This window comes from Acanthaster planci, linkage group LG16 (genome assembly GCF_054643075.1).
Source record: "Acanthaster planci isolate LZ-2023a linkage group LG16, COTS_SCS, whole genome shotgun sequence".
Classification (NCBI taxonomy): domain Eukaryota; kingdom Metazoa; phylum Echinodermata; class Asteroidea; order Valvatida; family Acanthasteridae; genus Acanthaster; species Acanthaster planci.
The window spans coordinates 12,298,373-12,326,128 of record NC_141792.1 but is presented as its reverse complement, the minus strand read 5'-3'; the positions used below and the strand labels follow the sequence as shown (position 1 = coordinate 12,326,128).

Sequence of the window (27,756 nt, the reverse complement as noted above, 5' to 3'; positions counted from 1 at the left end):
CTTGGAGCGGTTTCCCCCCTCTTTTTGGATAGCTCTTTTCATCCGTTCGGAATGGCTTTATTACAGACTCGGAGTGAATTTTTTATTTTAAAGAGATCACCGCATTTCCTGACAATTTTGAGTGTCGTGTACTTGATATTTTGGGGCGAGTAATGAACAGGCAGCTTTAACAGAAATCAATGCTGCTCAGAATTTTCTTGACTGTGGAAACGCAAATGAGTCCAACTGTATCTCTATCTGTAGTGATAACCAGTTAATGAACTTGATTAGATATATTTGAGTTTCGCTTATAAACACTCAAAGGCAGTTTGTTTTAGAAATATGACGTCACGCACTGCTTGTTATCACGTAGATTCGTACATGTACATGCGCACGAGAAGCCATCTAAACAGTGATCGTTTTGTTCTCTTGCTCTATGACTTGCTTTTAATTATGACAGCTGAACATTTTTGTAAAAAAAAATGAATTAGGGTACGTGTATAGGCCTACATGATTAAACTCTCCTACATGTACGATCCTCCATTCATGGAGAGGACAGCTCTGATGCAGTTCCGCCCGACGACGACCGACATCCTGTGGTTTCTGTATGTGTTGGCCACATATATTGCATCACACATAAAATTAAAGAGACACGGTGCGCTTATTGGCTAATCTCCGATTGTCTTTGACGAAATAAAGGAGGCAGTATTTACGGTTGGTACATGTATTACGAAGTGTAAACTCCCAAACTTGGTGTTTTGACGAAGATGCAACGCACCTCTCTTATACCGATCTGAATAAAGTTCAGATTTGATCCATTTAAACCTGTTTCCATGTACCCAATCAAACAAAATGAACCATTTCATGTCTCAAGAAAGGGCTTGCGGTAACACCGTGTGGATAGATCTCTTTTGGAAGAGGTATTGTTCTGATAAGATCTGTTGAGTGGGGTTAGGGTTAGGGAACTGTAGGCCTACCTCTGGGGTTAGGGAACTACAATGCAAAGCTTCAAGTTTTATCCCCTTTTATGTCCTCAAAAAGATTAAAGAGGGACATTTTCTTAACATAAAGAACATGAGATTAATATCTTTAGCTTCTCATTTATTTAAAACAAAACACGTTTTGAAAGAAAAAAATTAAGAAATTACACAATTTCTAAAATTCCACGACCTAGCTCACTACGTATGCATGGTTCAGAGAATCATGCAAACGTAGCAAATGAAGGGAAGGGCATTTGCGGTTGTTCAGCGCTGACTGTCCCTGCTCCTTGCGTCATGAGAGTTCCCAAAATGAACAAATCATCAAGTAGACCGGATTCAGAAGGTTCCCGGTGCTGTGGTTGGAGTCAAGCAGACTATGAGCAGACACATCTGCTCCGACCGGGAACTACATGAACTTCACCGGTCCGTACGTTGGTGAGTTTATGGGAACTCCCCGGCCCCTACGTGTAAAAATTGTTTCACATGTCCGCTGGGCGGAAACATGAACCTCGTTGAAAAAAATTCCCACTAACTTGTCTCACTTTTATCGTCGAGAGAGCGCTTCAGCTGAGGGTAGATAATATAACATACCAGTAAGCCTTTAGCCTGATCTAGTTCTTTTCTTTTTTTCTGCTAACCTCGATCCTCTAGGACCTGTATATGTCATGCATAGTTTTCAGGGGGCAGCACCACATGTCAAGTCTCACTACTTTGTGTCGAGCGGGAACACCTGCATTACCCATGTACACAGTGCATACAAAACGACCTTGCCCCAGAGCTGCCGAGTAGTGCCACATGCTTGTGAACAATCTGTTTCCAGCCAGAAATGAGCCGTTGAGTATCCCCTACATGTCCAATCCCTACAGTCTCCAGACTGTTGTCACTTAACAGACACCCCCCCGGGCACAGACGTCTGAAAAGAATTCCTGAGATTCCAGTAAAACAATGACCAACACAAAGCCGGGGGGGTTTCTCTCCGTCTCGTATCTGGCTTCAAATGTACATAACGGCCACCCTCGCTAAATAATAATGCACCGGGATATTGGCGCTGATTAAGCGGGGTACTGACTCTTATATAGAACGGAAAACACACACCATTTCGTCCTTGATCACGTTCACAAAATTCTGCCCCCCTCCCAAGGATCATGATATGTCTTTGATTGATAACCCATTTTAGGAAATAATGTTTTGAGGGTGTCACTGGAGAGGCGATTATACGTTGATTGCATTCTACTGTATTCAAATGATGGTAAGGTATGCAGTATTCGCTGAATAATATACGAACGGAAACTAAATGCTGTTCTAGAATCATCTGAAGTCTGCCGGGTGTGCACACGTTTTACCTAGAACGGAAGTATAGTATCCTAGTACTTATGGGAAAATATAAAGAATTTAATGTTGAATAAAATGCTGCTTTTGTTACAATTATTATTCTGCACCCCCTTTCTTTACAAACGCACTCAGCGTCGCCCCTTCCGCCACACTTCCCCCTTAAGGGTGCACTGTCCAACTTAAGGGAAATTCTTCAGCAGGCCGAGGCGCGCAAAAAGTACCCCCTACAGTTTCTTTGAAAAAGAGGAGATTGTGTGGCCCAAGAATTTATGGGATTGTGAAAGAATGGCCCAGAATGAACTCCCTAGATTCAAGGGCTCCCATCCCAGGGCGAAGCATAGAAAAATGCCACTGAAAAATTATCCCAAGAGCCTGAAAAGGTGGAGGGATGTCATTTGCAAAATGGCCGCTGGCAGGCTTGGGAACTTTCACTTTTTGGGAGGTGAGTTTGTTTTGGGTGGATAATTAAAAATTCCATTGGTTAACCCACTAAAAATTGAAAATGAATTGAGAGCTGAATGACCCGAGAACACTTTGTTTTTTGTTTGAAAGGCCTGAGGGACTTCGGTTGCCTGCACCGGGGCCGCAAACGTGGTCGATTTTACATTGTCTTCAATGGGACTTCAATTAGTTCAGTGCACCCTTAAGGGCACCTGGAGAAACCATGTTTGGGACCCAGGGTCAGGTTCCTGGGGGGTCTGGCGCCATATGCAATTCCATCTGACACATTTATATGGCTAATAATCACAATTTATCTTGAGCCATCAAGATGTTTCCCTGCTGAGACTTCTGGGTTTACGGTAAAAAGCATGGCTGCCTTCCTGCGATTTGTATTTGACCGTGTCAGTTGACAACGTGTGGATTTTTTGATAGATTGGGACATCCAATGCAAGCGAAAGAAGGAAAAATAAGTAAAACTGCCAGTCGAAATACACCGACGAATCTTCTTCCCTCTCTCCTGCCGGAGAACTGAATTTGTCCAACCATGTCCCACAATGCACAGCGAATTTTACCTTTATTTGCAACGTCTTGGTATGGTGGCACATAATAATAATCACAAGCTTTACCGGTTTGATCCAGCTTTGTGATTGGAGGAAATGCTGAGCTTGTGAATCGGCATGCAAGGAACACTTCCTCATGGGTGCCGGAAGGGGGGGGATACTCCGCCAAATGTGTTGGAATTCGCCCAGTCCTTAATTTTTCCTACGGTCTAAGGGTAGCTGTATTATCCAGCCTTTTCAGACCTACCATTGCAGGATTATATGTTTTAGTTTCAGGACACTGTAGTCTGAATGCCGCTCCACGATTACTTCCAACTCTGGTCTGTTCAGCTCATAATGGTTTGCTGATCAGCCTTGGTGTGCCAGTCATTAAAATGATATAAAAAAAAGATGAAAACGTTACATCTATTTTCTAAAAACATTTCATTATTTATTAACTTCATTGAAACCAGTCACCCGAAATCGTCTTGCTGCGTTGAATATCTGAGTACATAGGGCCTAAAAACTCGGCAGAAAAATTTCTTGCAAAAAGTCTGTACAAAATTAATCAATAAAATTGGCGGCTCCATCCAAAATCGTTTTCTACAACCACCTACCGCCTTGCCATACTCCCGGGTTATAATAGTTTCTTCCAATTCACACTTTCATTTTAGCAAGTAATATGCACTTGTTATGACCAGTTAAAGAGATGGCTCGAAAACTAAGATGTCAAAACAATTCTAACATCCAGTGTTTCCATTTAAGAAGAGTTTTGCAGGGATCTAAAAAGTAGAAAACACCTGTTTGAATATGTTTTGCGAAACGACATATTTGGAACACTTTGAGAAGGCATTTGCCCTTCTGAAAGTAAAGCAGTTTTTTTAATCACGATTCGAAAACAGATTCAGTTAAGATTGATGCTATCTCAAGAACGGTTGAAATTCACATTCACACACCACATTAAGTCTCGGTGCACCTAATATGTAAATACATATTCTGTAGCTAAATATCTTTCCATAATCATATACAAAAATATTAATATTGACATTCATGCAAAACCGCTTTCGGCAACTGCCTACTCTCCAGCCATTCTCCCCGATGGTAATTGTACCGAGGTTCACACTGTTACGGAGTATATAATGTGACCCACCCTGTGGAAATGAGTTTGAAGTCGCCAGAGCCACTTTTGGAGTTTACATTTGAACTGGAAAGAGCAAAGTGAGTTTTTGTTTTAATGTATCACTCAGTTTGGCATCCTGATGAAAGTGGACACTCCATGGTGACAGATGCTGTGGGTTCCTATTGAATTACACTGTGCAAAATTAGTCTAAAGGACTTTTTACTCCAAAGTGACTCTGGCGACTTAAGACTCATTTTTACAAGTGGGTCACATATATAAGAAATGCTCATGATTAATAGCAATGGCTTGAAACTATAACTAAAATGCTCCATTCACCCGTCATCAATCTATTGTACATCAAAACTCAAATATCCAATATATGTCTATGAAAATAAATCCTGCAACGGCAAACAAACTCTGAGTGTAATTGTTGTAAGATTCACACTTTTCCTGAGTAGCCTATAAACAAAAATTGCTCATGATTAGTAGCAATATTGCCCTGTTTACCCGTCACCAATCGATTGTATGTAAAATTTCTTATATCCAATCTATGTCTATGAAAATAAATCCTGCAACGGCAAACAAACTCTATGAGTGTAATTGTTGTAAGATTCACACTTTTCCTGAGTAGCCTATAAACAAAAATTGCTCATGATAAGTAGCAATATTGCCCTGTTAACCCGTCATCAATCAATTGTATTTAAAATTTCTTATATCCAATCCATGCCTATGAAAATAAATCCTGCAACGGCAAACAAACTCTATGAGTGTAATTGTTATAAGATTCACACTTTTCTTGAGTAACCTATAAACAAAAATTGCTCATGATAAGTAGCAATATTGCCCTGTTTACCCGTCATCAATCACTTGTATTTAAAATTTCTTATATTCAATCTATGCCTATGAAAATAAATCTTGCAACGACAAACAAACTCTCTGAGTGTAATTGTTGTAAGATTCACACTTTTCCTGAGTATACACAAAATTGCTCATAAACAATAGCAACCGGGGTTGAAATCAACCTCGGGATTGACGCAGGGTTCGTGCGGTGTTGAAAATTTTCAAGTGTGAATCGTCGCCAGTTTTCAACCCTGCGTCAACCATGCATCAACCCCGAGATTTTTCTAGCGTGAAAAGGCCTTACGTTATGCAACAGAATATTTTAAGCCTATTCTCAACAAGTGTTCCGGGTTATTGTAGTCAATTATTTCACAGCTCTCCAAATTACACGTGCTTATAAGAAAGTCGTCACACAGGTTTTCTTCTTTTTTTTCATTATTCTGTGATCACTTACAGTTTTATATTCTATACGTAAGTGAATTGTTGCAAAGGGATGATTTTTAAATATCTGCCAACAGGGGTCACGGTAGTGCATTGAATAATTTTAGCTGTCCTTAAGATGTATGTACTCTCAATGAAAAAAGTATTTAACTTTGAGATTTTTATTTCAAGAATTTATAGGCCGAGACTAATGTATTAGCTTTTTGTAATTCATAGCAACTCTAGATTTTATGCCGACGTTACCTCTGCCTTGTTCAAGCTGTGCAAACACCGTAAATGTACATGTATTTTGATAAAGAACTGCATTTTTTGTAAGTTTTGCCATTGAATTTTGGTTATCATTCATGCGATAGTTATTTAACAATATCATTTCAATTCGGAATTTTAGTAATTTCGTTTAATTCTGCCTTATCATTACCCCATCTGAGTAGTTTTTCTTTGAGTACTGCATCGTTAGCTAAACTAATGCCTCTTTACTTCCATCTTAATTTTTCTTTAACAGTGTACACCATTGATTTCCTTGCCGAATAGAATGAATTTCTTTCTTTTACTTTCAGATTTATTTGGTTTCTACAGCTTTGTCCAACAGAGCAGCAGTAGTAATACCACCCAAGATGTCCAGCTGAGAGATGGTAACCCCCAAGTGATTTGTCGCCCAGTTTACCATCTCCAAGGCAACCAAAGAGTCTACGCCATAGTTAACCATGGGCTGAGTGACGTCAATGGATTCCTCGGGCATGCACAGCAGTTCAGCCATCTTCGATTTAACGCTGGCTTCCAGGTCTGCAGCGTCCAGGCAACTGTCCTCCCCACTGGATGACTTGGAGTTATGTTCTGCTAGGTGGTGGAATTTCAGCATGTTCTTATAGCAGAATTGCTGTGTCGTTCCCCAGTCCTGAAGGTAAGCAAATTTTTAAAATGGACACAAGTCAAAGCAACTTTATTTACCTTATCATGGTAAACAACGCTGTCTAATTTAAGCGGATGCCTCAGTGCGTTCTAAACAGATCGTGGTGTGTGTTTTGCTTTGGCTGTTTTTACTGAACAGTGCTGTTTTGCTTAAATTTGTAGCTCCCTTGTGGAATAGATAAACAGGTAACATGCACTATCACTTTATTCTCGTCGACATTTAAAGTGAACTCTTTAAATGCATGATATTCAAATTAATTTTGTATCCTCGTGGCGGATTTTAAGGTAAACTTTGATAGAAATAGTCTTCCCCAAAAGCCTCTTTACATGAACATATAATTGACATACCATATTCGCTAGACAGACGCATGGCAGGTCCCTCCGAGGCAAGAGCTGACCCAGCACTGTAAGGAACTCATCAACATACAGCTGGTAGTTTCCCTTCATGGCTATAATTTTGACTGTCTCCGCCTTGTCTTCCAAATATCCGGCTCCTTTTATCGGAGCTAACTGCACCGACAAAGCGGGCAGTCCACCGCTGTGTCTCTTTTCAGCCAAGGCGTCAAGGTAGGCATTAGCAGCGCAGTAGACAGGCTGTGCTTGATGTCCCCAGGTAGTGGAAATCGAAGACAGCATGAAGAAGATGTCAAGTTGGTCCTCTTGAGTCAGCTCATGGAGGATTTTGGCTCCTGTTGCCTTGGCACCCAGAATGCGGGACATCTGATCGAAAGTTATCTGGGACAAATCTTCCTCTTCAATCACACCTGCTAGATGGAAGATACCTTTAATTGGGGGAATGCTTTTGTCATCGCGCAGCTTTTCCAACATTGCTCTCACACTCTCTTTGCTAGATATGTCCAGTAAAAACTCGTGAAGGTTCACTTTGTTGCGCTTAAGATAGCTCACGGTCCTCATAGCAGCTGAGTTGTTGGCCCCTCTTCGCGAAATGAGAACAATATTTTTGGCACCATTCTGACAAAGCCATCTGGAGAGAGCTTGCCCGATGCCACCGAATCCACCAGTGACTATATAGGTAGCGTTTGGCCTGAATCGGTTTAGTGAGGGCTGCAGTTCATTTGGCTGGAAATCTTCAGGTACTTCAAACACGATCTTGCCGATATGAGAGCCCTTGGACATCATCCGGAATGCTTCCTTGAGTTCCTTGATGGGATGGACTGTGACTGGAATGGGCTTGAGCTTGTCTTCTTCAAAGAGGTGAACCACCTTCTGCATGATATTCTGAACAACATCTGGTTGGTGTTTCATCAAGATATCCACTTGGCAGGAATGAAAGACCTTGTTCTCGAGAAAGAAGCCCATGGGGAGATTGGAACTCTGCAGGATGTCCCTTTTACCAATCTCGCAAAATCTTCCACCAGGAGCCAGAAGGGATGTACCCATTTGAAGCAGCTTACCAGAGAGGGAGTTCAATATTACATCCACCCCCTTTCCGTTGGTCCACTTCACAACATCATCATAAAAACTGGATGATCGAGAATCGCTAACCATCTCGATACCAAGCTCCTTCTGTAGATACCTCCTCTTCTCATCTGTACCCGCTGTGCAGATGATCTTGGCGCCTGTCATTTCAGCAATCTGAATTGCCGCTAGACCTACTCCCCCACATGCTGAGTGAATCAAGACAGTCTCACCCTTCTTGAGGTTGGCACGTTCGATCAAGCAAAGATATGCCGTCACAAAAACCACACCGATACTTGAGCTGTCCATGAAGCTTAGATTTTCCGGTTTCAAGGCAGTCAACCTTGCATCACAAATGACGTGGGAACCGAAACAGCTCTTTCCAAATGCAATGACCTCATCACCAACTTTGAAACCCTGTGCCCCGGCTGTAACCCCTTCCACAACTCCTGCACATTCCAGGCCAAAGGACGGTCGTGCCTCACTTTCCAATCCTTCCAGAAGACCGAGTGCCATCATGATATCTTTGAAGTTGAGAGGGGCTGCCTTGACTTTAATCTTGAGATGTTTTGGTGGAACTTCAAAATCATGGACATCATGGAAGGCAAGGTCATCGATGGAAGTCCCTTTAGCAACTTGGCCTCTTACATCTTGTTCTACACGCCATTTTGTGGACTGGATCATGTCGCCCTTGTTCAAATCTTCATGTACAATGCGGGGAACAAACCTTTCCTTCTTTCGGATACTGAGCTCTCTTTCACCCAGATTGGCTTCATTCATCAGCTTTAGCATCTCCTGGACATTCTCTGCAAGAGAGTTTTGAGGGTCAAAATCCACAGAGAAAATTGATACTCCCGGAATCTGATTGCTGACAGATCGAGTCAAGCCGATAGCCAGCGAACCATCTGGGAGGGAAAAGTCCATGTTCCCTCCTTTGGTCACCACCCACATGCGCTTGACCACATCCGGATATGATTCCACTGCCTGAAAAAGTTTCAAGAGAGCATGAAGCTTAGAGTCCTGATTGCTGTAGATATACATCACCTCCATTGGGGGATCATTGTGCTCGCTGAAAACACGATCAAGAGACTTGGCCTCAGAGAAGTTGCTGATCTGAACCTCGCCATGGTAATGAGGAAGGAATTCAGAGGAGAACCTGTTGTTGCCATCGCGAACTATAAACAACTTGTCCTGTTGGATGATTTCTCTGCTTTTTTGTTCTGGGACTGAAGGCTTTCTTCCCACAAATACAGAATGGAAGAATTCGTTTGGTGAGGATGCTGATGAGATTTCTCTGAAACCAACTTTCTTCATGGTTTCCAGCCAGGCTTGGCGAGACATCCAGCAGCGCTCCTTGCGAAAATCATCAAATACCCAACATACATCAAGAGCCCCAAACCACAGTTCAGTCAGGTAGTGTGTGTTGGTTCCCTCCATGATGAACATGAGCCCATTTGCACTGACAAGGTCACTCATGAAAGCCGTACTTCGCTGGACATCTACAGCCGCGTGCAGAGTGTCGAGACAGACTACGACATCGAAGCTACCAGGAACAAACGCTTGGTCTCTGATGTCCTTCTCAATGTCTAGCTGTTTGTACTGGATGAAGGGGAACTCCTGGAGGTTCCCCTGGGCTTGCTGGAAGAAGGTGGCGCTCACATCAGTGAAGACATACTCCATTTTCTTTTCAGTTCCCAAATCCTTCAGTGGATCAACGATGAAACGAGTCAAACCTCCAATCCGAGCCCCAAGCTCCAGGACACGGACCACCTTTTTGTGCTTGGCAGCTTCTCGAACAGCCCTGACAACTGCTTTAGCCCCAGCTTTATAGTAGATTCTTGTGCTGAGTGAGTCATAGAAGTAACGGTCCAGCCCCTCAGGACAAAACATGAGGGGAACGGCAACCTGCGGGTCACGAAGAGTGTCAGGTAAAGCCTCACCAAGTGTCTTTGTTAGATTTATCTCTGATTCTAACTCGGGTACATGGTGGAGGATCTTCTTCATGACTTCAGGGATCTCTTCGTATTTGATGATTTTGCTCTCTGTGTTTTTTGCAATGGTCTGAAACCGATGAATATACTTTGTGTAGCTCTTACCCTGTGCCCTTTCCTCAGGTGGTACTGTATCAAGGGCATTTCGAATGTAAGACACGCACACGCCCTCAACATCATCAAGAACTTCTTCTGCTCGTCCAATTGCATCCATCTCACCTTCATAAGCCCGACAAAGATTGCTTTGTCCAAAAACCTCTTGGAGAACTGTTGTAGACAGTGTATTGGTCGAGGCTGCTTGCCAGTGGGTAGTATAGATACAGGACTCAATGGGAACATCGGATTGGTTGCCATTGAAGTTTTGTCCTTGGAACCCCTTCAAAGTTGCCAGGATTTTACCTTGGTCAGTAGCCATGGTAATGTCAGCTGTGAGGATCATACTGTCACAGTCGATGATTCTGGTGTAGACTATAATGGGGTCTCCAGATGGAACCGCCACTCTGGACATCTCAAGGGAGTCGATGTGAACAGGGAGGTACATGGTGCTGTTGGGGCCCACGGCAGACAAAGCGAGTTGGAAAGTTGCGTCCAGATGAGCCACTTGGATTCTTTGCTTATTGTCAGGGACAGCATGCAGTACAGCAAGTGCCTCACCATCACCAAGAAACATCTTATTCACCATCTGGAAGGCAGGCCCATAGGAAAGACCCACGTCTTGGAGCCTGGCGTAAAAGTCCTCACTTGTTACCTCAGTTGAGCACCGTTCTGTTATCTTCTCAAGAGGAAGACACTCTTCATCATCTGCTTTGCTGGAGACGTCTATCAGAGCGTTGCTGTGCAGATTGCTTTCACAGGTAACTTGCATCCTTGTTCCATCTTTTGCAATCCGTAGCTTAAGGTTTCCCTTTTTGGAGTCTGAGTCTTCAGGCCATGGCAGGACACGGGTGAAATTGATGTTCTTAAAAGCCGGTTTTTCGTTTTCATCGAAAGCCATCTGTGCCATGTACTCAATATAACCGGCACCAGGGAAGACGATGCGGTTGCCTATCACGTGATCAGCTAAGAAGGGGAACATCTCCAGTGTTAGGTTACCGTTTTGCCCTTTGAAAGTACGATCATCGAAACCAAGGCGACGCTTCTGTCTCTCCTCTGTCTCCAACCAAAAAGACTGGTGTTGCCATGGATATGTAGGTACCGGCGTCCACTCAGCCGATTCATGAGTTACTGCGGCCCAGTCTAATTCAGTCCCATTTGCATACAGGGTTCCCACTGCTCTCTGGATACTTTTCAGATCGTCTTTGCCCCGCAGGCTGGAGTTGATAGTAACAGGAGGGTGCTTGGGATCCAAACCACGTGCGATCTGTTTCACAGAAGACAGCAGTGTGTTTGAGGCAGCAATCTCGAGGAAAACATCGGCTTTCGTCTCCTGCAAAACAGCTTCAATAGCAGGCTGGAAGAGTACGGTACCTCGGATGTTGCTCCACCAGTATTCAGTGCCAAAACTTCCATCGTAGTATTCACCTGTCACAGTTGAGTAATAAGGTACACCTCTCTTGCCAGGCTCACTCTTAACAACACCCTCCATGGCCTTAGTGAATGGCTCTTTGATTGGATCCATCTCTGGAGTATGAAAAGCGCAAGTTACTCGGAGCTGCTTAGCCTTTCCAGGATTTTGTTCAACTACACTAGCTATGACATCTCGGTTGCCAGCGAGAGTAATTGCACAAGGTGCATTGACTGCTGCTATGTAGAGATTTTGGTGTTCCTGACAGATCTTCTCTGCTTGTTCCCTTGTGGCCCGTAGGGCTGCCATTCTACCAGTGCCCTCTTGCTTGGCTTGCTCGTGACTTCTGTGATAGATAACGGCTACAGCTTCCTCAAGGGTCAGTCCACCACTGGCGTAAGCTGCGGAGATCTCGCCGAGGCTGTGCCCTACCACAACATCAGGTCGCACTCCCCAATGTCGCCAGAGATGGAGGAGTGCCACCTGAACGAACATGATGGCAGGTTGGATGACTTCGACTTGATTGAGGGCGTTCTCTACCGACGTGTATGGTGAAGTGTCGAGATTAATAGAATGGCTGTTGAACAATCCACAACATTCCAGTAGAGACCACCCAGACATCTTCTTGAAGATTTTGTCACAAGTGTTGACAGTGTCCCGGAAGACGCTCTCGGCTCTGTAGAGTTTCCGGCCCATGTCCTCCCACTGCTGCCCTTGGCCGGGGAAAACAAAGCAGACTCGTGGTTTTTCTTGAGGAGCTGTTCCTGTTACTACAGACTCTGATCCAGCATCTTCAAGAAATCCCTTCAGGCTGTGTCTGCAAGAGGCAGTGGAGTCAGCAATGACAGCCATCCGGTAGGTATGATGTTCTCTGCGAGTTGCCTGCCATGATGTCACGCTGAGGGCATCGTTGTCAGATTCAAAATCCACCCACTTCTTAGCAAGATCCTTGAGAGCTTCTCCTGATTTTGCAGAAAGTGGCAAGATGACTGGTCTACCAACTCTTTCATCACCGAACTTCCAGCCTGCAGATTCCACGTTCTTGGACATTTTTTTTGACTGTGGCGCATTTTGGAAGATCATATGAGCAACTGCTCCGGCGAAACCAAAGCTATTGAGGCCAATGGTGTATTCATTATCTTGGTTGTGTCTTATTGCCTCGACTTTTGTCTGGACGTGGAGGTTGAGTTCCTGGAGATCAATGTTGGAGTTGACATTGCTGAAGTTGATAGTAGGCACCAGCATGCTCCTCTCTAACATGAGAGCCACTTTAATGGCAGCTGTGATCCCGGCAGCACACTCGTTGTGTCCAAAGTTGCTCTTCACAGATCCTATCTTGAGTGCAGCGTCTTTCAGGTGACCGAAAGTGGAGCCTATGGCACTTGCTTCAATGGGATCGCCAACTGGAGTTCCGGTACCATGTGCCTCTACATACTGCACTGAGGACATTGGAACGCCAGACTTTTTATAGGCATTCTTCATTACCATTTCCTGAGCAGGTGCTGAGGGCATCGTTAGACTCTTACTGAAACCATTCGCCGCAATAGCGCTCCCTCGGATGACAGAGTAGATATGGTCGTTGTCGGCTTGTGCCAAGTCAAGTGGCTTGAGGATGAAGACACCCCATCCTTCACTTCTTACATAGCCCTTAGCAGTATCAGAGAATGGACAGCACTTTCCCTCAGGGGATAAGACGCCCAAAGCGCTGAAACCAACGGTGCCCTCAGGGATGAGAAGATTATTGCATCCTCCTGCAACAGCAACAGTGCACTCGCCGTTCCAGATAGCATTGCAGGCACTGTGCATTGCTGTCATGGATGACGCACAGGCAGTATCAACTGCGTAAGAGGGTCCACGGAGATCGAAGGCGTATGAGATTCGGTTGGCAACTGCAGAATGTGCCACACCTGTATGAGTGTAGGGATTGATGAGTGACGTGTCCATTAGCATAATGGTATAATCCATCATGCCAACACCGATGTAGACACCGCAGGAATCTCCTAAGGTGCTTGGGACGATTCCTGCATCTTGAAACGCCTCATAGGTGACCTCGAGGATGTGGCGCTGCTGGGGGTCCATGGAGCTTGCCTCTCGAGGTGAAAGCTTGAAGAAAGTGTTGTCAAACTTGTCGATGTCATGGATGAAGCCACATCGTCTTGTCACCATCTTACTATGGTTGGATTGATCAGGATCATGGAATGTTTCTAAAGACCATCTGTCCGGAGGAACCTCGCTGATCATGTCGTCACCCCGAACCAAGACATCCCAGAATTCTTTGGGAGAGTTGACACCTCCAGGCATGCGACATCCTGCAGTGTAAGAACAAGTGAATAAACGTTTTTAATTTTAGGCTCAAATAATCCAAATAGGTTTCAGGAAATGAAATATTTCCTCAATATTTCACTTCTAACTTTTGACAATTTTGGCTGCAGTGTATTCGCTTAGAAATTTCCCGATATTTGAGCGCGGTAAAAAGCATTTTGTGAAATTTTACCGGAATGGTGAATTTTGGACATTCGGATATTTTGTGGAAACTTGGGGAATCTAGATGTGTCGTTGTACTTGGATTGGATTTGAAAATTCACAATAGTTTAATAAATATTGTAAACGAAAGTGTGAATCACGTTTTTATGCTATCAACAATGACTCTATGTGAATAAACATTTCGTTTTTTAAATTGATTGTGTCTGCATATTCTAAATATATCACACATTGAAATTTACCTGTACCGGAAGTACATCTAACAATATTAAAATGATAAAAAAAGTGCAACTAAATAAGGTCATATTAAAACACACAGCACATTAACTTATAAAAATATTCCAATAAACATGCATAATTAAGAAAATCAATATAAAAACACACGTGTGCTATTGAAAACATCATAACATGTATCACAAATGTAATATACAAGGACCACCTAATTAAAAACAAATAGAATTAATGGTGATTAAAGCAACAAGGGAATGTAGACCCCCCCAGCTCTAACAAACTCTGCTGTCAACACTCGAGGAAAATATACCCAGCAAGAAATGAGAGCGAGGGGTCCCCCCCCCAACATGTCCAATCCCTATACACATTCCAGACTATCGTTACTTAACACATCCCCCCAAGATGTCTGAAAGGAATTCCCCAGATTCCTGCGAGACAATGACCAACACAAAGCAAGGGGGAGGGTTCTCCGTCTCATACCTTGCTGCATATGGAGGAAACCAACGAAAGGAAGGTATTCGAGATAAAAGTTCATGTACATCTGAACAGGTGTATTCGTCTAGAAATTACGGTCATGGCGAAAGAATCACAAATGTATAGATTTTGTTGTAGCCACTTGAGTAGCATCTGCTTAAATGTTTCGACATTCGTAATGGCCTTAAACTCCCCACCCAGCTTGTTCCAAATTGTAGCACCCCTGTAGCTGAATGATCTCTGACCCATGGCTGACATATATCTTGGTGTGTAAAAAGTGTTAGCCTGATTGTTTCTTGTGTGATTAGTATGAACCCTCTTGACCAGAGTAAACAAGTCCTTCAAATATAAAGGAACAGTACCATGGACAATATTGAACATTTGCAGAGTCTCAAAATACTCAATTCGAATGCCAATAGGTAACCAGCCAAGTTCTTCCAAAGGTTGGACTGTACAGCTTTGCCTGACATCCCTAATATCTAGTATACTTCAGGCATATCGTTTCATCATTACATGCATGGATTTTAAGTATTAATTCTTTCCTACAGTTGCCCCAGACAGTACATCCATAGTCAATAAGTGGTTGCACTAGTCCTGTATAATAATCCTTTCTAGCTTTCAAGGGAAGGAGGTATTTGATTTTATTTAATATGTGAAGACGCCCTGTAAGCTTAGAACACACAAACGTGTATTCAACATGAGTTTCCCATGAAAGGCAGCTATCAAAATGAACACCAGGAAGCTTGTGTGATTTCACACAACAGGAAACCGATCAAATGCACAGGAAATCTTTTTACGAGATCGAATCAACATACTTTCAGTTTTGTTTATTTTAAGAACCAACCGATTATCATTTATCCATTCAGAAATGGGATGCATTTGGCTTGACAAACTAGTATTGATTGCTTCTACATCTCTATCACTTGTAGTTTAATACAAATACCATCTGAACCAGTAGATTTGGAGTTGGACATTTTCAGAAGTTGGTTAAAAACAAATTTATCATTCATCAGCAGTATCCTAAAATCTGATCGCTCTCCTGCTTCCTGCTATCGACACAGTAATGCCATTTTAGTAAAATTTTCTCCGACTCTGGCAAAATGGCTTTAAAGTCATTTGCAATGTTGTTAACATCCAGGCTATCAGATGATGTAGTGCTGGTAGACATTTTTATTTAGTTTGGGCCACACGGATGAAGTTGTGTTCTTGGCCGACTTGACTATGTCCCGTATTGCTTTGGAATTGTTGACATCATGAAAAGTTTACCTGCAGAATTTCTGTTTTGCAGCCCTGATTAAATAGTTCACTTTGTTTCTTGCTTTCTTGTAAGCAGGTAACAGCGTATCATCAGGGGTTCGGCTGAGACGCTGTTTGAGGGTTTGTCTCTCGTACGCATTGTTGATTGAATAACGTCACTCCACCATGGTGGTTGTTGGAGAAACTTAACTAGTTTCGACATAAAAGGAGCATGCTTAATAACAACATAACCATGCATCTCGCTCCAGAGAAAGAGACGTTCATTGGGGTCAGTGATAGAATCTAAGTTATGCCAAGGAACGTTAATCAGATCCTGCCTGAATTCATTTGCATTGATATGGATGGTACGGTGCATATCAAACCCCGCGTTACGCTGCTTTTACGCTAGAAGCGCCAAATCTGGATTTGCATTCTTCCTTGTTTTGATGAAAGTACTTGTAGTATGTTTGACAGCTCACTCACCAATGCCGACAACTGCAATGGGAGTCTTGCCTGAATCCAACGTCTGTTCCATGTCTTCTGTACACAACGGCTGTTCTATGGGTGCTGATTTACTATGCCCCTTGGCACAGTCTTTCCTGTGAGTGAAAGTGACGAAAAGACCTTCTCGTGTTTGATTCCCCCGGGTTTAAAGATTCTCGGTGAAAACGAGTAAGAAATGAAGAATATCTCTTCCTGAAGAAAAAAAGAAAATACGATTGTGAATTATTAGTTTACAGGTTTCAATTGAGCCCAGCAGGAAAGTATTAAGGTGCTGTCCGTCTATGAATCGATATTACTCGACTTTCGATTGTAATTTAAAATCGGTTTCAATTGAGCCCAGCAGGAAAGTATTAAGGTGCTGTCCGTCTATGAATCGATATTACTCGACTTTCGATTGTAATTTAAAATCGGTATTCCTGACATCTTATTGTTTATCATTAGGGAAAATCTCGAAATCATGTGGAAAGCACTTCAGATCATTGACAAAATTTATCTCCAGTAGGGGTGTTTGTGTTAATGTGGTTTGTAAATTATTGGTGATGTGAGCAGAATGGATCTGCAAGCAGGCGCGTCTGTGTAAATACAAAATGGTCGCAAAATCAAAAGCACCTGCCAAAGTCTGACTGTTTTCCCATTTCACCATTAAGGTCAAGGCATCGCCACCCAAGAATCACCGGAAGCAAATCTTTGCACCTTATTTATTTATTTATTTCATTTTATTTTACCAGGGTAGCCCCATCAGTTATGGAAGAACTGCTCTCTCAGGGGCCCTGGAAGAGCAAAATTAAATTTTCTCACGGGTTGAAAAGTCCCAGACATGGACGCGCACAGTGCGTAATGAATATTCCTGTTGGCTTATGAAAGCCAACTTTTCATGGCAACGAATATTCACATGTCTGCGTGTTATCTTTAGCCGCTTAGGAAACTCAAAACAAAGTTTGATGACTTTTCCAGAATTTTTCATGACAGTTGGAACCATTGTTTCTGCCGTGCGCTTGAAGTCGCGGCCTCATTTGCCTGTCGAAATGTTGAAATAGACTTTTTTGAGTAATTGTACAGTTATAGTTTATTTTTCAGTCTGAATGACTTTTTTGTAATTGTTACATCTGTCCTTTCTGAAGCTATTTACTCATTACAGTGAAAGAGTCAAACAGGTTGTATAATTTTTTGTCGTTTTGCATCGGTATGAGCGTGACCTGCCTCTCCCGAACTGCAGATTGCATCTGCAACCGGCGACAGCGATGAGTCTAATTCGACAGCCAGTTTTCCTGTGTGGTCATCACAAAAAAAAACCCTATTGCTGGACAGCAGTAGACGGTCAGGCGACTTGTCCAATTACAATGCTAGTGTACAGTGTGAAGAGCAGCCTGTGTCGCTGCGTCAAAAGACAAAGTGCGTTGGAGAGTACTGACGAAAAAGGGTTTTTTTCGTTTTGGTCAAACGGAGGCCTGTGGTTCCTTGAAGTTACAGAGTTGTTTAATCTCATCGGGGAAAACTGAGATCTGAGTTTATATCCGAGTTTGAGTCAACGAGAGTTTACTGTACACGGGGAAAACTGGATATATTGAATATATCGATGGATTCCTACACATGTATGCCTATATCGATTATCGATTTATATCGGTAACCGACCAATATGATACCGACGGACCCTTCATGAAAAGACATTTTTCAATACGGGCGTTTCACAATAGTGCACCTGCAAGAGTTTACAGCGCGTTGGCCAATCACAGTGCAAGAAATCTGTCAACCAAACGCGCGTTCAGAAATTGTGAAGTGCCCAAATTGTCTTTTATCGATTTTCTTTCAATTGAATTGGCCATTCCTGTTTCTTTATTGTAATGCAGTAACTATCACGTCAGCCACGTGTGTATCACTTCATGCTTAATGATAAAAGTAGAGGCCTATGTCTAAAAGACACGGGTCATTGCTAGAGAGGTTAGTCTAAAATTGTAAAGATTGTTTGTTTTTGTTTTTTGGTTTTCAAATAAAAAGAAAGGTGGAAATTATGCAGGAACTGTTACACTTTTGATGCCTTAGTATTATCTTAACCAGGCATGCTTGCCTTTCAATCGTTCTTTATGGCTATGTGAGTAAATGTTTGTTAAGAACGGCAACAATTTATGATTATTGACGAGGACAGAATCCCAAAATGAATGAAAATTGCTCTTTTCGGAACGGGAGGGATTCCTCCCGTTTTGGTCATGTGACATTGGCGACTGGCAGACCTACACTTCTTCAAAAGTTTTCGAATCCTTTCTCCCAGGTACCTAAATTTTGAAATGAACAATCCCCGCAGGTTGACTCGTTTTGTCGGTGAGTGAATATTTCAATTTAGATTTGATTATGATAACAAGCCTCGAGCACACTCTCATGAAGAATTTAATTTTAAGACGCGGGCTTGGCTAGTTATCAGGAGTTGAGCTGAGATCAGCAAAAAACCACTGTAAATGCTGAGTATTTCCAGGGGCCCCCAAATGCGGGTAGCTCCTGTTTTATGCATCTGACGTTGATGATAAGTACCAGCGTCTTTCCATTCTGCGCATGCATTCATAACTCAGTCTCTACCCAATCTGTACGTGTTAGGTCAAACAAGAGCCATGGAGCTGCAAAGCCTTGTTTGTACAATTTGCCATTGTAAATTTTTCGTATTTTCGGCAAACAGTTGAAAAAAAAAAAGGATTATTCTCAAAGGGAAATAACCTGGAAGCTGTCGAAACACTCCACAATAAAAACTTCAGGTTTCCCTGGCTTTTAGACATTTTCACTCCAATTCATCTGGTTCATCATGCAAGACGAATTTCAGGTCCCATTTACCTTTCAATTTCAAACTTTTGTCAAAACGGTTGAAAAACGGGTCTATTCAAATTAAAGTCATCTAAGCTGTTTGCCGAATGGCGTTTTACAAAGATCGAAATCATCTTCTATCAATCACTTTAACACTAAAAGAGCTGGATTTTAATTTTGGACGGTCTCACTGACATCTAGGCAGGGGTGGGGACGGATTCTACCCTCCGGGTCTCAAGTGTCCTGTGCCCATTGTTCTTCATTTTATAGATGGTATATAAATTATGTAAAGATACACCCGTAGCAGTACAATTGTGGAGTGTCAACTCAGTCTGGCCCATAGTTTTGTTTTTATGGTCTGCGGAAATCTGAGGGCCACTGAGGATGAGCTCGCGGGCTGGCTTTGGGGCTTGGGGCTTGGGGGACAGTATTATTAATGTACATTTTTGTTTGACCTGTCTCAAGAAAATTTGCACCGCACGAGTAAAATATGTTTGATTTTTCACAAAACTGGTGTCAATAACTTCAGAAAGTTATTAGAAACACTCCTTAAAGTTTAGCTCTTGAAACAAATTCGCTGTGATGATATCGTAATTTGGCCCAAGCTCTTTTAGAGTTAAAACTTTTGCAAATAAATTAGTTTTGCGGGTGAATTGTATTTCCCGTGACCTCAAGAATAATGCTGCAAAATATATCAACAACAAAGATGAAAATATTAACAAGAGATCCAATTGTATACAGTTCTACTCGTTTTGACAGAAAACGAAGAGATCAATTGAAAGCATTAACTTGTATCGACAGCTTTTGATAATCCTGTTTGTGTATACACTGTAAAAAAATCCGTAAATTTTACTGTAGTGTGACTGTAAAGGTGTATGATATTCCACAGTTCGAAATAAACGACACAGTACCGTAAAAACTAAAGAAAACGGTCGCCTGTCGGTAAGAAAGTCAAACTAAGCAACGACGCATGCGCCTAGGCAGATTTCACCTCCATGCTGGCGCCTGATAGATCGATTCATTAAGCTCCACCCATTTGTGTTCTAACCAATCACAGCCTTGATTCATGTACACATGCGTGCACAGAGAGTCCGACATGGGCACACGCGTTGATGCGCGCGGCTGGAACACGCAGTGTGGCCTTGGAGAAGAGCTCGTGCGCAGTAGGCAGGGCTTACTACATCGGTTTATTCAATGCGTGTTTCGAGCCGAATCAGAAGAAAGCATATTCATAATAGATCCTGCATCACTGCCTATCCCGTCTACTGCAATTTGTTTATTGAAATTGAAATTCAATGTCCACAGCAGTTGAAGTCGCTGCGAGGTTATGTGATCCACTTGAAATATTTATTTATTTTTTTATTCCATTTCTTTACCCAGGGTATGCCCAAACAGTTACAAACTGGTTTCCATCGGAGCCCTGCGATCATTACAAATTAATAAGATTGTTAGAAACTCACGACGAAAAGTAAATTTGACAAATACGACAAACATTAATATTTACAAATACAGACCACTAAAATATCACACACGTGAACATTTAAATAATCAAGGCATTAATTAAATACTGATCACGGGATGGGCGAAAACCCCGCAAAAAACCTATGGGAAAAATAACACGGGGAAATTCCCGATCCGGCTCGAATGAACATTGGCAACCAATTAACAACTCCTTAGATCAGCATTTGGGACTACACGGCATTGGTCATGGCCTTCCGTAGTTCTGATTTGAATGTCCCTAAGGAGTCTATACTTCTGAGTTGCTCTGGGAAATTGTTCCATATTTTGGCACCTTTCACCGCAAAACTTTGAGCGTGTCATTCTTTTTTGGCTAAAGGGACTTTAAGTGCCATGTTAACTGAGTATCTTGTTTCACGAATCTGTGTGAGTGGAATAAACAGATTGATTTGTCATATACATAGGAGCCAATTTGTTTAGACATTTAAAAACCAAGAACAGTCTTTTTAGATCTAACTCTCTCGGAAAATGGCACCCAGTTCAGTGCAGCAAACATATTCCCTGAGGGGGTGAGAGAGATGCATTTGAGGGTTATCCGTGCAGCTCTTTTTAGACATTTGTTAAAAGTGGTATCGTGGACATGTACATGTATCTTCCTCATACCGTGCAAAGGTATTCTAAAGTTGGCATAACTAAGCTAATGAAAAGTGTGTGCAGGCTACCTTGTCCAACATAGTTCCGGATTCTGTTTAACATACCTAATTTAGATGAGACTGTTTTTCTTACGTAATCAACATGTGGGTCCCAACATAGTGTTTCGCCAATAATACCTCCCAAGCATTTGCAAGAATTTTTTTGACAATTAGGCTATCAGCAATGTAGAGGTTCAATTCTGTATCGGCGGTTTTCTGCCTTGCGCCAATGAGCATGCATTGGGTTTTGTTTATATTTAGTTCAAGTTTGTTTCTTGAGCACCAATGTAGAATTCTGTCAAGAGCTACATTCAGATTCCTGTCTATTTCATTAGTATTGGAAGAGCTGCACTTTAGAGTGGAGTCATCTGCATACACATGGGCCATTCCATGAAGTTTGGGCACAGTTTGTGACGGCGTCCCTTGTTACATCGGTAACTTTTATTGCTCTCTTTATTTTCTCATTACATATTATTCATATTATTCAGCAAAGATGAAGCACACCACTACAAGAACCTAGCAAGATTTAGAACAATGTCAATTTAGAATTCACATGCAGGGAAAAAAGATGTTTATTTTCACTGATGTAACAAGGGACAACGCGCCGTCACAAACTGTGCCCGAACTTCGTGGAATGACCCATAGACAAGTTACAATTTGGTGGGATGCAGGATGGCAGATCACTTGTGCAAAGAATGAATAAAAGCGGTTCTAATATCGAACCCCGTGGGACACCAACGGTTAGTGGCAGAGCCTTTGATATCTTACCCTCAATATTTACCGACTGACTACGATCACTTAGGTATGATTTAAACCAACCGATTAGTGAAGTAGACATGTTAAGCCTTTTCAATTTTTCCAGAAGAATTTCATGGTCAACACGATCAAATGCTTTACTGAGATCTATAAATACACTACCTGAAACTTTTCCATGCTCCATAACCTTGAAACACTTATTTGTCAAATCATGTAGGGTGGGTTCAGTTGAGTGCAAGGGTCTAAATCCTGACTGGCAACTAGGAATGAGTTTATTTTCTTCAAGATACGTGTATACTGACGAGTGCACCCACCTTTCCAAAATCATAGGGACAATTGGCAGTATAGAGATAGGACGATAATTGCTCACACTACGTTTGTCTCCTCCCTTGTGAATTGGTGTCACCAGAGCATGTTTCCAGTCTTTGGGATATCTCCCACATGTGATGGAGAGGTTAAAAATATGTGTTAGACATTTGACATGATATTTGCTTTCGAACAAATTCTTCTGTAATGTGAGGTATCACGCATTCATCGTCGAGGGAATCATGGACAGGAGAATCAGCATAATCGTCTTTTCCAGGCTTACCACGTTTTCCAATTGTAGAAAAGTGTTCGTTGAATATCAGCAATGTCAATAGGATCGTCATTGTCTTCTCCAACCTGGACTCCCACGCCTCACCGAGCACGCACCTTACTCGGTTGGAATCACTCAAGTTGGAATCCAGCAGTCTTCTGACGACGGAAGGCCAGTTGAAGGCCGGTTCATACTCGCTGCGTTTTCACTCTGTACGCAGCGCGAAGGTCTATCTTGAGATGTCTGCAGTGCCTGATCGGAAGCGCAGTGCGTAATGAAAATGCGCGCCCTTGCACGCAGTGGGTAAAAATAACGGATAGTGCGTACGCACCAAATGTATGCGTAACGTTTGTCGGATAGGCACACGCAGCCGAGACTTGAGAAAAGGTAAAGTATGAACGTCACGAAGCGTTCACGTTACGGGCTGCGTGTGTGCAAACGCAGCAAGTATGAACCAGGCCGGAGAGAGCACTCACTGCCCGAATCGTCGAGTACTGGTTCTTTTCAGAACCACACGCACTCACAAAAAAGATAATCCACATGGTGTCTCCGCAAACCTCCTACCTATCGTAGATCCACCATGCAAACCTTCAAGCATTAAAGTAGGGACTGCTTCCGAAATGGAGAAACACCTTCAAATTAAGTGTTGGGCTAGTTTTTTTCAGGTCTCACCCAACCGCACTCCCTCCTGAATTCAAAAGTATATGCACAAGCATACATTATTACAAGAATACTTTTCCTCTGCTACGTGTGGAAGGGGGGCCATTTACAAATGCCTTGAAGTTCACACTAAAACTATGTGGCGGTTGTATAAACCACGGAATACTTTAACAGGTGTTTTCCATTGATTCGAAACAAGAACAATAACAGCAACAACACACTGAATGGTACTGCATATTATTCTGTTGCCAAATTTCTAGCCAACCTTCTTAATCCACTCACTACCAATGATTATGTGTTGAAAGATTCCTTCGATGCTGCTCAGCGTATTAGGAACATCCCTTCTCACTTGCATACTGATGGATTTAAATTTGTTTCCTTTGATGTTGTTTCATTGTTCACAAATGCACCTATCACAAAGGCTATAGACATAATCCTTCATCGAGTCTATGACAAAAACCTGATATCCACTGATTTAAAGAAGAACACCCTCCGCAAGCTACTGAGGGACACTTGCACCAAAACTGTATTCTCATGTAATAATGAATTGTACCAACAGACTGATGGCGTTTCCATGGGATCACCACTAGGACCAGTCTTAGCCAATATATTTATGACCGAACTAGAAGAAACAATTATCCCTAAGCTTGAAGATGAAGGTATTATCAAGTTTTACACACGCTTTGTTGATGACACACTTATCCTTGCTAAGCTTGTAAACTCTGACAGAATCCTGAAAGCACTCAATTCATTTCATCGGAATTTACAATTTACATTTGAATCATTTGAAGGAACTAGCACTGTTCATTTTCTTGATCTTGAATTTAACTCCTGTGAAATGGGCATTTATCGTAAGAAAACACACACTGGGCAGTATGTTCACTTTGATAGCTTCACCCCCTGGAAGCAAAAAATCTCCTGGATACGTAGTTTATTTTCTAGAGCCCATAAGATCTGCACTCCTGGACCTCGTCTTCAACATGAACTGAACACACTTAAACGATACATGTCCTGGAATGGGTTTCCGCTGCATACAGTCAACCGCATCTTTAAGAAACTACACCAAAACCTGTCTAAAGCCGTTTCACCCCAAATAAATGAGGATGCGGACATAGCCAAAATCTGGTTATGGTTACCTTTCACTGGAAAGGTAGGCCAAAACATAGTCCATAGATACATCAACAAGATTAATCGACACCTAACTAAGAATGTCAAAATCATAATTATTTGGAAGTCTAAGAAAGTGATGAATATGCTGCCAACTAAGGACCTGACTCCCAAAGAGTACCGTAGTTCGGTTGTATATCACTTTAAATGTCCAGGTTGCAACAACGATTACATTGGTAAAACTGACAGATGTCTAACCAACAGAATCAAGGAACACTCAACTGGGCCCAACAGTGTAATTTTTGACCATATATCATCATGTGAAGGCTTTCACCACATCCTGGGGCTACTTAATCTTCCTATTCTTCTGGATACGGGCAAACAAGACAATTTTCAATTTTCCACCTACCAGTCATTGATACTTAGCAACACTAGCGTTATTGATTATTCTACACATTGGCTGGAATTGTTATTTAAGGAAGCTTTAGCCGTCAGTCGCTACAAGCCATCTCTAAACACTGGATTAAGGGCCTCTAAAGAGCTTGCTTTGTTTGGCTAACGCTGCTTATGGGATGATTCAACACCTCACTTCTCCTTTGTTACTTTACTGCTGGCCTGCTAACACCTTGTTACCACTAGTTTATAAGATGATGCTTTCTTTGTTTACTGTTTAGACTCTCTGATTGGCCAATTACTCCCCCTCTGACTCATGTTATAAGGTTACAACTGCATGGCTTATCTCATTCCTGAAGATGTTCTGAATAAAGAACGAAATATTGAATCAAACATGGCTTTCATTAGTCTTTATGGAGTCTGCATAATATTGAGGTACACTGAATGTTTTGGCCCCATTTGAAGGAATCCACCTCGTATACATTTAGTGTATCTTCGGATTGCCAACATGATGTCAGCGACACAACGAACTAACACACACGCGTGTATATGGGCCTAGTTCGTGAAAATTGTGTTACCGACAGCTTAAGTTTCACGATTAAATTATATAGAAACAGTTGGTAATACCGCGCGCACATCGTACACTGACACCCAAGCATGTTTCGGGGACTTTGAACAGTCCACTCGAATTTTCCATCCGTATACTTGAGGTCCCGCACAAAAACCGAATTAAAAACCGTTACAACTGGTGAAATCATTATTGGTTGTGTCAACGAAAAGAAGGCGTGCTTGAGGTGCTTTATTGTGCCGGGGGATAGTTTGTGAAGATGAAAAACCTGATTCCTTAAACTTCTCGCCCATGTGTGACACACTGAGTCTAAACTGGCCTTTCTCATCACAATAATGTCACTGTTATTCCATTGTTAACAATTGGTCGTTAATACAATGTAGTCACCGTCAACTTGTAACGTAGCTTGCTTAGAATAATCTCCTATCATAATACCCAAAAAGAGAACGTTAATTTCGCTCGCCTGGCTGCTATCAAACGGTGATGGCATACCAATTTCTTCTATGCAAATTATCCACACATAAAAGTGGATTTTACGCTTTGAATGTGTAACGGGAAAAATGGCACACTTCAGATGAGAATAAAAAAAATAAAGAAGAGACTTGAAGAAAATAAAACACTTGGGGAACTCGCAAAAAAAACTTTCAAAAGGATCAAAAGGGAGGAGTTGCATGAAGTCTAAAAGAATAGGGATACGGAAGCTGAAACTTGATTCCAAGAACAAAATCTTTTATTTCTTCTAAAAAATATCCCCCCAAAAAGGAATGCAACTGGAGAACTAAAAAAAAAAAGACTAGGTCGAAAATCAGAGAATTGTAGAAACCAAACCTAAAATGTAGGAGAAATATGACCAAGACCAAAATTAAATTTAGAAATTAGACCAATCCTAGACCAAAGTAAATCCGCAACAGAATCAAGGTAAGGCTTAACCAGTCTAAAACAAGACCAACCCAAACTGAAAAGAAAAAACCAAGAACCAACAAAAACCAACACAGCACCTAAGAAAAGTTACAGATCAATTCAACTCAAGCGTTAACTACCTGTAAGTCAAAGGAAAAGTAATAAAAACCATATAAATACAAGTTGACGACAAAGAAATTATCCAATGCACAAAGTACTACTCTGCACATCCACAGTTGCTCAATCTGCATCATAAACTTTTCTAGCTTCAGTAACAAACATGTGCAGTAAGGCTGAGACCTGCCAAAACTCGTGAATATCAATGAGGTAATAAACAAAAGGTCTGGCCACTTCCAAGAAGGCAGGCCACACTAATCCTTAATCCCTGCAATTACCTAAGCCTCCTGCTGAAACATGTGCACAAGCATATGGGAGTCCATAAACAAAGAAAACTGACTTGCACAGGGTGCATAAACTGGCCACATGGTTACAAAATACATGTACATACTACACACAGGTAAAAGCACCAAAAAATTGACTTCAAACAAAAATGAAAAAGTTGAAGTCACATTTCAACTTGTTCATTTTATCTCTGTAAGGAAATTCCAGACGTTAGTTAAGGAATAGCGGCCATGAAAGGGGTAGAAACTCTCCACATTCTTACATTCATTTTTGAGTCTGTCTTATCGGCTGTAAATAAATTGTTTTCGATATCCGCCCCAACAATTTTGACTGATACGATTTTTTTCAAATCACATTTTATCTTGCCGGCATCATTTTCGTAGATTTATGTACCACATTTCATTGAAACAAATGGTAAATGTTATCGAACATGTGCCCGATCCATCAGTTTCAAATCTTAGAAATTGAAAGTAATGCGGATTATTATTATTATTTTTAATCAATCCTTGCAGAAAACAATGGTCTTCTGGAGCAGTCATTCCTCGTGGATATCTGACTTCTTCATTGGGCATACAGACTCGAATTTTGTTTAAACCTCAGCAGTTTAAATTTGACTTTGAACAAGCCTTGAAATCCTATTCCTTGGTTTTCATTCAAAACGAGCGGGCTAGAATCTAGCGTGTTTTGTCGATTATTCCAAATTGCCGTTCCGTCATGGTACACTGTCTCAAGATGGAGATGATGTTATTTTAGGAAATTAGGGTGGAACTTTTGTAGTCCCGCTCAGAGGCTTCTAACTCAATTATGACGGATAGTCTTCCAAAAATTTACAGTTTTTAGAAAAGTAGATGTAGGAAAATATAAAGTTCACTTTACCTTTATAACTTGTGAAGAATTGAATTGTCAGGAACCAGCAGACGATTAACTCCACGCTCTTTATGATTGTTATGGCGAGAATGAAACATTCAGAACGGTGTTAGCTTTCCCACGGTAAAATGTTGCATTTTCTGTGCTTTTTGGCACTTTTCACATTTC

At 41.8% G+C, this 27,756-nt stretch overlaps 1 protein-coding gene across 2 annotated transcripts; it reads right to left on the bottom strand.

The window, feature by feature from the left end:
* Positions 1-3,696: 3,696 nt before the first annotated feature.
* On the bottom strand, positions 3,697-27,756 carry LOC110978950 (uncharacterized). 2 transcript variants are annotated; one of them, XM_022234312.2, is made up of 4 exons: positions 27,598-27,756; positions 16,401-16,613; positions 6,930-13,804; positions 3,697-6,567 (listed from the first exon to the last, which is right to left on the bottom strand). In XM_022234312.2, the coding sequence occupies exons 2-4, from the start codon at positions 16,450-16,452 to the stop codon at positions 6,232-6,234; spliced, it is 7,263 nt and encodes a 2,420-aa protein (XP_022090004.2). In that variant the 5' UTR covers positions 16,453-16,613; positions 27,598-27,756; the 3' UTR covers positions 3,697-6,231. The 2 variants fall into 2 exon arrangements, with proteins under 2 accessions (XP_022090004.2, XP_022090005.2); XM_022234313.2 differs by lacking the exon at positions 16,401-16,613 and having other exon boundaries at positions 27,598-27,742.